Source organism: Odontomachus brunneus, unplaced genomic scaffold (genome assembly GCF_010583005.1).
Source record: "Odontomachus brunneus isolate Ranch 3 - 2012 unplaced genomic scaffold, Obru_v1 Obru_scaffold_014, whole genome shotgun sequence".
NCBI lineage: Eukaryota > Metazoa > Arthropoda > Insecta > Hymenoptera > Formicidae > Odontomachus > Odontomachus brunneus.
The window spans coordinates 871,104-882,322 of record NW_022639464.1 but is presented as its reverse complement, the minus strand read 5'-3'; the positions used below and the strand labels follow the sequence as shown (position 1 = coordinate 882,322).

At 36.3% G+C, this 11,219-nt stretch overlaps 3 protein-coding genes across 6 annotated transcripts; 2 read left to right on the top strand and 1 right to left on the bottom strand.

Moving 5' to 3' along the window:
- The first annotated feature begins 684 nt into the window (after window positions 1-684).
- Window positions 685-4,148, top strand: LOC116841192 (dnaJ homolog subfamily C member 21-like). The gene is made up of 2 exons (XM_032808839.1): window positions 685-833; window positions 1,833-4,148. The coding sequence occupies exon 2, from the start codon at window positions 1,902-1,904 to the stop codon at window positions 3,882-3,884; it is 1,983 nt and encodes a 660-aa protein (XP_032664730.1). The 5' UTR covers window positions 685-833; window positions 1,833-1,901; the 3' UTR covers window positions 3,885-4,148.
- LOC116841196 (methyltransferase-like 26) lies at window positions 694-7,940 on the top strand. 3 transcript variants are annotated; one of them, XM_032808849.1, is made up of 3 exons: window positions 694-833; window positions 4,977-5,067; window positions 6,594-7,940. In XM_032808849.1, the coding sequence occupies exon 3, from the start codon at window positions 6,604-6,606 to the stop codon at window positions 7,291-7,293; it is 690 nt and encodes a 229-aa protein (XP_032664740.1). In that variant the 5' UTR covers window positions 694-833; window positions 4,977-5,067; window positions 6,594-6,603; the 3' UTR covers window positions 7,294-7,940. The 3 variants fall into 3 exon arrangements, with proteins under 3 accessions (XP_032664740.1, XP_032664741.1, XP_032664739.1); XM_032808850.1 differs by lacking the exons at window positions 694-833; window positions 4,977-5,067 and adding an exon at window positions 5,120-5,261; XM_032808848.1 differs by lacking the exons at window positions 694-833; window positions 4,977-5,067 and having other exon boundaries at window positions 5,334-7,940.
- Window positions 7,380-10,788, bottom strand: LOC116841195 (ATPase WRNIP1-like). Of its 2 annotated transcripts, XM_032808846.1 has the most exons (5): window positions 10,456-10,788; window positions 9,905-10,087; window positions 8,359-9,223; window positions 7,936-8,157; window positions 7,380-7,849 (listed from the first exon to the last, which is right to left on the bottom strand). In XM_032808846.1, exons 1-5 carry the CDS (start codon window positions 10,750-10,752, stop codon window positions 7,737-7,739), a joined length of 1,680 nt encoding a protein of 559 aa, XP_032664737.1. In that variant the 5' UTR covers window positions 10,753-10,788; the 3' UTR covers window positions 7,380-7,736. The 2 variants fall into 2 exon arrangements, with proteins under 2 accessions (XP_032664737.1, XP_032664738.1); XM_032808847.1 differs by lacking the exon at window positions 7,380-7,849 and having other exon boundaries at window positions 8,014-8,157; window positions 8,334-9,223.
- Window positions 10,789-11,219: the final 431 nt, after the last annotated feature.

Sequence of the window (11,219 nt, the reverse complement as noted above, 5' to 3'; positions counted from 1 at the left end):
TAGTATATATTATAATATATTGAATATGGTACTTTTATAATATATTTAAAATATGATGTAAGAATATAATCACGTGATTTTATTGCGCATGTTCATATACACTAGTGGTCTAAAAAGTTTGTGCACTGATTTTTTGTAGATTTCGGAACGCGTCCCAACTTCAGGTGAGAGACAACCACTGCTTGACACGCCAGCACCGCCACTTATTACGAGAGCAGAAGAATGGCATACGGTATATGCCATCCTTCCGCACAAATCTTTTAGACCACGAGTGTACCTATACGCTGTTGACATGACAGATTGTATAACCTCGAAACCTGTCTTTTACCGCATCATAACTTTATTACAATTAACGAGCGACATTTTTTACTTTCATATTCCTTTTCTACGCATCTAATCAAATAATATTACTAAATTTCAGCCAAATCGGTGAGGAGGAGGGGTCTCCTTTAGTATTACCGCGCATAAGACGCAGCCATACACGTTCCAGATCGCCGCGCGTGCGCAAACAACATAGGCTGCGTTCCGAAATGCACTGCCAGTACTGAAAATCTATAGTTCATGTTACGTATATTATAGAATTTCAGTACTGGCAGTGAATTTCGGAACGCAGCCATATCATCTCGTAATACTTTACGAAGAAGCGGCAAGAAGCCATCACGTCTGCGTTGGTCTGCGTCAATCGTCCTGTATTAATTACTTGTTCAAATCAGTCGTGTTCATCATACGCAAGGATTAATGAATATCATTTTCAACTTTTGTTATGTAAAAATATACCACTAGGCTGGTCACGAGCGAATTTATCAACTGTGGGCGATAGATATCAAAATCAGGTAAGTGCACTTCCAAGTTTCGTAAGGATATAACCAATAGGTTAGAATTTACAATTAAAATTTCAAGCTGTTTATATATTATTAGTCTAATGTATATTAATTATTTTTATAAACAATTGGAATGGTTTAGCAGGTGGCACACATAGGTTTAAAATTATTTACGAGCTCATTGTAACTGTTCCACGTTACTCAAATTTAAATTAATTTAACTACTTAACTAAATAACTTAATATATAATTTTAATTTATAATATATAATATATAATTAATATATAATATATAATATATAATTTTGCATTAATATCGCTTGAATAGAATTTCAACGAATTTATGTTCGATGACGTGTAATGTATCGTATGATTTGTTTATAATATTTCACAAATATACATGTATATATACAGGATGATATAGAACGAAACACAACAAAACATATGAACTACAAAGCAAATGAAATTATGTGTTAAAATAGAATGCATCAACTTGAGTATATGTGTGTGGACGCTTTACATTTCGCAAACAATCACGTAAAATTTCGAGATGGGTCTTATCCACAATACTTGTACAGTAACAGATGTTTTAAAATTTTGCTGCTGCCATAGTAAAATTTCATGCTTGGATATCCAGCACTAAGTTAATATTCAGCATACCCATAAGAGTTACATAGGCTGTGTTCCATTTTTACTGCCAATACTGAAAATCTATAGTATACGTGACGAAAACTATAGATTTTCAGTACTGGCAGTAAAAATGGAACACGGCCATAAAATCTTCCTTAGAATACTTGTAATAATGTCTTCTAATAGTGTGTATTGTTTTTTGTTCTTCTTACTTTAGTTCTAAATTCTTTTTTTATTAAATTGCAAGCTAATACAATGTGAAGATTAAATCCATGAGCTCCTAAATTATTTTCAACCATCTGTGTTTACTGCGATTTCTATATTGTTATTAGGTTATCTGAGAGATGTTTGATTTCATGGCTTAATAGTGTAAATTTTTTTAGCGTGCACTTTGTGGTATAAAAGTAAAGGAAATTGTGTCTGGAGATTGTGTGTAATCGTTCAGCTTTGCAATGAAATGTCATTACGAGGTATTGGGCGTCACCAGAAATGCCACATACGATGACATAAAGGCTGCCTATAGGAGGTTAGCTTTAACCTGGCATCCAGACAAAAATCTGAACAACCCTGATGAAGCTAAGAAACAGTTCCAACGTATCAAGCAAGCATGGGATGTACTTGGAGATCCCCATGAGCGAACCTGGTACGACAGTCATCGGGAAGCGATACTAAAAGGTGCAACAGAGGATTACAGGGACTACTCCATCAACCTGTTCCCGTATTTCTCCACTATGTGCTTCGAGGGTTATGGAGACGACGAGAATGGTTTTTATGCCGTTTACCGTACCGTTTTCGAGAAATTAGTTGAGGAGGACGCAGAGTTTGCTAAAGATGACGAGTCTGAGGAGGAAATTCCCGGCTTCGGCGATTCTCAGAGCTCGTATGAAGAAGTAGTGCATAACTTCTATGCTTACTGGCAAAGCTACAGTACCAGGAGGTCCTTCGCCTGGCTGAATCCGTGCGATTTGAGAAACGCATCGAACCGTCGCGTGTTTCGGCTTGCAGAAAAGGAGAACAGAAAAGTACGTGACAAGGCGAAGCGCGAGAGGAACGAGCAAGTGCGTAACTTGGTCGCCTTTATTCGCAAACGCGACAAGCGTGTACAAGCTCACGCAGCAAAGCTGGCGGATCGCGCTCGAAAGAATGCACGCAAAGTGGAGGAGCGCAAAAAGGCACAGGTGCTGGAACGGCAAAAGCTACTACGCGGCCATACAGAATCCGAGTGGTCCAAATTTTCGAACTTCGAGGCAGAACTGAGGAAGATCGAGGCGACCTTCAGTGGCGACAGCGACGAAGATAGCATGGACGAAAGCAACGTACTCTATTGCATCGTCTGTAATAAGATCTTCAAGACGCACAAGGCTTACATGAATCACGAAAATTCGCGGAAGCACAAGGAGAATTTTAGCGCGTTAGAAACATCTATAGCAGAAGAGGAGCAGTTCCTTCCTAGCAGTAGTTTTCAAGAAGCCGACTCGACGACCACGGAGTCAGTCGCGCCGAATGAACCGAAGTTAGCGACTGATTCGCAGATGTTCGACTTCTCTTCGAGTCTTTCTGAGAATGACACAAAAGAACCTGACAATGAGGGCAGTGAGGACACTTCCCACGACGAACTGATCTCGGACGATGAAGAAAATTCGAGAGATTGTCAGTCAATCACCCAGAATGAATCAAAATTGGCTACTGATTCGCAAATGCCCGACTTTTTGATGGATCCTCCCGAAAACGACACGAAACAGTCTGACAACGAGAATGATGACGACACTTCTCACGATGAACTGATCTCAGACGATGAAGAAAAGCCGAAAGATTGTCAGCCAGCAAGTGAGAAAGAGAAAACAAACGATGACGACGTTTCATTGACTGAAGGACCTCGGATGAATTACAATTGCTTCTTATGTCTGTTAGAGAACGGGAAAGAAGATAACATTGCATCTTCCGAAGCTGAACTGATGTCGAATGATGAAGCAGAAGCCGCTTCAGATTGTCAGAAAAAGAAAAAGAAGAGGAATAGAAGGAAGAGAAGGAAGAATAACGTACAGAATCCTAATCCCGTTCCAGATCGTATCAGTGGTAACAACATAGGGAATAATGGCGAAAACATGTGGTTGACGAAGAAACAACGTAAGAAGTTACAACAGAGAGAAGCAGCGATGCAGAACAAATCAAGACAAAACAACGATGCACAACAATCGACAAAATCTGATAATGTGAATGAAACGATTACCAATAAGAAGAAAAGTAAAAGAAAGAATGGAACAGTTACTAAATGCGAATCCGTATTAACAACATTAGAATTGTTTCATTTATTCATAAATGAAAGAAACGACACTATACACGTTAAGAAAAAAGAGGATAGTTCGTTTATTAATATGGATATCTTAAATATTGGCAGCGGAGATGCCACTTTACATGGAACTTGGTCGTTTTGATTAGGAGACTTGGTATACCATAACGAAGATACCCCAACCCACATGTATTATCTGATGTAACATTATATTTTTAAATATAAAAACATCAGGAAAGAATTGTAAAAGTAAAATCACCTCTCGGACAAAGAGAATCGTTGAAACTGAATTTAAATATAAATTATGGATTATATAAATTGTGATTTATATGAATTCGTAATATATTACTTTTTCTTATTTTGTAATTAGAAAATATATCTTCTTATTAAATAAAGATAATAATAATAATTTACTGTATTTATTAAGCGACATGAAAAAACTTCCGTCTAACAAATATATTATTTGTAGTTCCCACTACATGATACACACAAACACACACGAATGTATAATGTACATGCTATGTGTATTGTGTAAAGTCAGATCTAGCAGGAACATTACAATCCAGATAGCAAGATCTCTAGAGAATGTCCTGTTCCTATCCTCAAAAGGTCTTTAAGTCGAATCTACAATGTGTTTTTTGCTTCATGTTTCTTGTTTACTATCTTTTTCTCGCTAAAGTTTAAGTCAGAAAGTTCAAGTCAGAAAGAGATAAAAAGAAAGAAGCAGGAAACAAAGAGCATATTATAGATCAGGCTTTAGGATATAAAGATCTGTGCTGTTTGGAAATAAATCCAATATTGATTTAATGACATGTTTATTGACTGGCATGATAATTTATGACAAAGTTATTTGTATATTTACAAAAAGTATTTGACTTTATACATAATAACGCAGTGCATATACAATATATATATACATATACATATATACATATATATATATAAGGTCAATATGTTACAGTGGAAAAAAAAATGAAAAAATTATATTCACTATATACACGAATTTACAATATAGTATACACGCGCGAATGTACAAGTAACTTTATCTATGTAATAAATTATCATGTCCGTCAATAAACATAATGACATTAAATATGTCATTCAATGTATGAATTATTTTTATTTATGACAATTCATCTTCGATAAAATAACAGTCTTAGTTTTTTCATTGATCAAATTGTAATACAAAAAGAAGTATGTTTATATACATAAGAAGTATATAATTAACATTTTTCAGGGCATGCACTTCCTTGCTATAAATACAAATAGTAGTATCACGGCTAGCGTGACGTACAAGTGAATATCATTCATTACGCTGTTAATCACAGGTGAGATTCTCATAACTTTCCACTATAAGCACTTCGTAGGGAATTGTTTCATTTCAAAGTGCTGTTTATGTCGCGTTTTGAAAACAGTAAAAATAGGTTGAAGGCAAAAATTAACGCAAGGTGAAGTTGTGTGCAGAGTAAAGCTGATGCTTCAACAAAATATAGAAACTCGTCTTGCACCATTTTGCAATACAGTTAATTAAACAGAGTGTTTACGAAATACTTGGACAAACTTATGAGGCGAATTCATCTCGTCAAAATCGAGAAAAATCTTATATAAATCTACGATCACAAATATGAATGTGTATCTATGTTGCAAAATTAGTAAAATAGTCTATATTAACGCGTCACTATTAAATATCATAAGTAAATTATAATTTAAATTATAGTTAATTATAGTTTAAATTATAACAGTCGAAACGGGCAATATGTTCAGAATTCTGATGAATACCGCACATTTTAATGGTTAAGTGAGAAATGTACTCAATAATTATCCAGATAGAAATGGATTGGCAGAGAAGGAAACCAGTCGCGCATTATCTTCACGTTCGCCAGACTTGAATCCGAAAGATATTTTATAAACGATATTGTTTTTTAACATAGTGAATACTCTTTTCTTGTGTATCTTTATAAAGTTACTTTATGACACTGTCAAAGGCTGCTTTCTCTTTTTAGTTTTAAAAGTCGCTTTCGGATTTTTATCCATGGAAACTCTATTCGCAAACTATTGATAACGAAAATTTCAGAAAGTTGTAAAAATGAGGGATAAGTTCAATGTCTAATATCCTCACGTTATCTCAATCAAAAGTATGCTCAAACTATAGCACATGTTTTTGAACTGCAGGTGAATTTGCATTCTGGTAATTTCACGGTGTTCAGAAATTTGTGTTTTTAATTGTCTTCCACTCTGACTTACAAAAATAATTTTAACAATCTGAACAAGTTAACATAACATCAATAATTGAATTAGAGAATTTTTCTTTCCCTTTTTTTTGCGCACTTGATCCTAGCACTTGGCTTATATAGATTTTATTTCTACAATTTTTTGAAACTTTGATCTGTAATCATTAGGTCTTTTAAATTGTTATTTGCATTATTAATATTTGTGAAGCTATACAGAATCGTCAATGAACCTTTGAAATAATTCAACCTTACTCCGCTGTGTCAATAGCAGTTTTCAATTAAATGGCGATTATTTTGAACATTTGTTATATTCAAATATTTTATTCAAGGATAATAATTAAAATATTAGGTATTTAATTCAAACGTTTATTTATTATTAGTAGTAGTTAGTATTAATAGTAACGTTAACGTAAATTTGTCTTATTATAACTTCACAAACACTGATATTTGATGATGGGTTTATATTTCTATTTCAATAAGAATATGCTTCAGAAGTTTGTCCGAATGTTTCGTAAACACTCTATATACAGTCGATGTCCGAATTTCGTACATGTTGAATTTTCCAAATAATATTAAAAGCTTATGCAGGTCTTTCAAATAAATAAAACTGTAATTTCTTCAAGGTCGCACACTATGGCTGTCGAAAAGCTCATTTATCCTGCGGCGGAACGCAATAAGGATCCGATACTGTCACTGATAAAACGATATATCCGGCCTGGCGCTAATCAAACTTTTCTGGAGATATCCTCCGGTTCGGGACAACACGTGGCCCATTTCGCGCCCTACTTTCCACACGTCACATTTTACCCGTCGGAGTATGAACAGTCTCTACTAGGAAGCATCACTGCACACGCGAACGGACACGCAAATATAAAAAAACCCATGCTAATCGACATTACCACGGATTTCTCGTTATGGGGTAATGACATCTTCAAGCCAAACAGTTTGGACTACATGTACAACGCAAACATGATGCACATCACGCCGTACCAATGCACCATCAGTTTATTCTGGAACGCTGGCCAATTGCTAAAGAATAACGGATTATTGATAACATATGGACCATACGCCTGTGACAATATAATCTATCCGCAGAGTAACGTGAAATTTCACAACTCCCTAAAATCGCAAAATCGCTGTTGGGGTTTGCGAGACATAAGGGACTTGCGGCATTTGGCCGCGAAAAATGATATGAGTCTGATGGAAACCGTGGAAATGCCTGCTCATAATAAGACGCTTATTTGGAAAAAATACGCGGGAGTTGAAGCGGGTGAACATGTGTCTTCAACTGACAAAGCAGCTGGCGAAACTGTCAAAACTTAGGTAACTTCGATAACACACAAAAGAGACATAACTATCGTTAAGCTTGAATGTGAACAGATTGGTTTAAATATAGAACCAATCAATCATAAAATATTGCTTGCACGAATCTTTATTGAATCTCTGTTAGAGGCACGGTTGCACGAATGAGCATAATTAATACGATTTGTAATATTTTTGTAGCTTATCACATAAATGTATTCTATATTATTTTAAAAAATATTTTATATACAAGATTTGTATTACAATTATTATTAATAGCGTATGTGTATACATACATACATTTTATTTTATATTTATATTGCTTAAAGCATTAGTCCCTGAGAGATCTGATTTTAAATATGAGGTTCATAAGACACCTTCTGACGCACTAATGCAACATTATATCCTGATGATCAAGTAACTATTATGGAAAGAAGTGTAACATCGCGGTATAACTAATACCTTCACATTACGTTACTTCTATCATCTCCGAAAAAATCCAAATCTTCCAGTCCCTCTGGTAAATAATTTAATCCAGAATCCTCCCTATGCTTCATATTGTATCCCTTGCTGTATCCTGAAAGAATACCTCGATTTATTGAAAGCGCATCTGTAAAGAAGAGAATAAGAGAGAGAATGAGAAGTAAGGAATAAAATATTTACCCAAATCCTTCATAAGCCTCGTGGGAGCGTTCCTCAAATGTAAAGGCACCCCTGGTTGCGGACCTTTATGCTCGGCTATTACTCGTTGCGCGGCTCTAAGTGCGTCCTCCATCAATCTAGACTTTGGTGCTCTCGCTAAATAAATTGTACATTGCGCCAGAAGCACGTCGCATTCTGGCATACCGATCATTTTGCAACCATGCATTGTATGCACCGCGATTCCTGTAAATTTGTTCACATCCCGCAAACATGATTCGACTAAGTCTTATATGTAAAATCTATATATATATCATGAATATATTTATATATTCTAAACAAATCTATCATACACGTCATGTTACGCGTTCTTATATAATTCAATTATTTAAAAAACATTCTTTATTCTTCGTAGTTCTTACATGCAAATAAACTAAATTCGCTAACCCAGAGCTTTCGGATCAGCCAAGCCGATATCCTCAGTAGCCATTCTCACCAATCTGCGTGCGATATACACCGGATCCTCGCCGCCGGAAATCATTCTGGTTAACCAATATAGCGAGGCATTTTCGTCGCTGGCTCTAACTGACTTATGCAGTGCGGAGATCATGTCGTAATGTTGCTCGCCCTTCTTGTCGTACAGCATGTGTGTTTTCTTTAGGCTCTCCTCGACGTCACTTAGCGTTATGATCGCCGGACCAGCTTCTGGCGAGTCCTCTTCGTTTGGTGCTTTAGACCGCACCGCCAATTCCAGTCCTCCCAACGCTATGCGAGCATCACCGTCGCAAGTACCGGCTAACCATTCTATCGTCGGCTCGTCTACGATGAATTTTGTATCGTGAGACGGTTCTCCTATGACTCTGCTTTCCTCCATCGATGTACTCTGTTCCCCGTTGTTTTGTAAGGTTTCGCTTTTCTCCGACAAGTGAATTACGCCATTTAACGAAATCACCGCGCGTCTTAAGATCGACACCAAATTCACGATGGATAACTTATGCAAAACAATTACTCTACATCGGCTCAGTAATGCAGAGTTCAAGCTGAACGAAGGGTTTTCCGTCGTGGCACCGATCAGGGTGATGACTCCGGACTCGACGTGCGGCAAGAATACATCCTGCTGTGTCTTGTTGAACCTATGTATCTCGTCCATGAAAACTATCGTGCGCTGCGCATACTTTGCGTGATTAGCAGCGACATTGATAACTTCCTTCACTTCTTGAACACCAGCCATTGCTGCGGAGAGCTTAACATAGCGTAGCTTATGGCTCGTATCATTTTTGCATCTGTGCGCGATGACGTTAGCTAAAGACGTCTGAAAAAAGGACACATATAGGAAGATGTTACTCTACTACCAAAAAAGCGATTACTCAGTTTACTTTCCTTCTTTTAAGTAATGGTTTTAAATAATCTTCAATGCTGAATATTTTCTTGGTAATAGTTTAAAACATACTCATTCCAAATTTAACAAAGTTAAGAATAAGAAAGTTAAAAATAAAGAAAATCATTATCACATTTAAAATCGATTTTCTCTATAATATTATAAACTTTTAAGAATAATAAAGTTAAAAATTAAGAAAATCATTATCACATTTAAAATCGATTTTCTCTATAATATTATAAACTTTTAAGAATAATAAAGTTAAAAATTAAGAAAATCATTATCACATTTAAAATCGATTTTCTCTATAATATTATAAAACTTTATAAAAAAAAAGTTTGTCTCTCTGATTATATGTAATAAGCAAACGAAACATAATAATAAGCTAAATTTTAACTAAAATAATAAGCTAAATTTCAACTAAAACAAACTAATTTACTACAATTTAGAATGTATTTTGAAATTTGATTCTTGTGATAAATTTATGATAGATTTACAGATAAACTTATGAAATACATGAAGCAAACTTGAATATATGTATTCTTTTCTATATAAAGGAATGTATACATGTGTGCATTTGCATGCAGAGATTATGAGAAAAATTCTGCACAATACTTTGCCACATCCAGGTGGACCCCAGAGAATCATATTAGGTATCTCTCCCTTTTGCAAGAGCTCTGACAGCATAGTACGAGGTCCCAAAATATGTTTCTGACCAACAAAGTTCAAAAGCGACGTGGGTCTCATCTGTTCTGCAAGAGGTATGCGTTCGTTCCCACAAAACTTCTTATTCTGTGTCTACAAATAAATACTTGTTAATGTCTTGTAAAATATAACAAAATCACTATATAATATAGGAGAGAATCTATATATACCATATAACAAGATTGATTACTATAATTTAATTCTGCATATTAACTAAAGTACTCAATTTGTTTAAAACTCATTCAATTTGTTTAAAAAAATCCTCATCTTCTCTTTACCCTTTAGAAGAAGAAAAGATAAAAGTCATGAGATATCAACTCTTGCAAACCGTTGAAACTATTCAAAACAAATTTAAAAACTAAAATTGGGTCTGATGATTCAATAAAAGACAGACATACTCTTGTTTAATTCTAACAACACACTTGTATTGTTTAATTTTGCTAACAGTAACAGTTAATTACACTTCTCTGTGGAATATCATCTTGAATATCCTTAATATCCTCTTCATCTCTTTGAATATCCTGGAAGGAAAATTGCTCCAAAGTGCTCTTTCTCTTTACAGCCACCGGATTGCTTTTCTTTGCACTCGTCGGTTTCAATTTACTTTTCTTAGCGACGGGACTCGAGTCCTTCAGCAAGGTTGTGCCTTCATCCGCCACAGATTCATTCAGAAACAGACACTTGTCGACATGGGACTCGATGACGGAGGAAGCGAACTCCTTACTGCATACCGGACACGACACTTTGTCACCGTCCATGTTTCTACTCGAGAAGTTGCAGCGTGCAATTCTGAATTTTTCTCCCTTACGCGAACGTCATTGGCGCCCGGGAGAGTCGGGCAATGCGCAGAGCGAGAAAGAACCGGAAAAGTAAACGAAACAGTCATAAATCGAGACAATCGAGAAACCACACGAGGATAACACACAGTGCGAGTCCTAAAGCAACAAGTACATCGCGATTCGACAGGATTGCCGCGCGATGCGCAGAACCTGTCGGCGACGAAAGTCCTCGGAGACGGTACCGTTATGTCAAACTCGCCGTGCTAACCTAGACGCCGTTCGTTTAGGAGAGCGCGATCCGGCCGCGCGCGTGCAACCTTCGACCTTTCAGCCTTTGGCAAATCGTCGCGCGATTTTCAATTACGTCAAGTCACGAGTGATCGACCGGGCTGGCGAACAATCGCTCAGGAGAGAACGTCCCGCGTGATTCGTAAGGATCTCCGGGC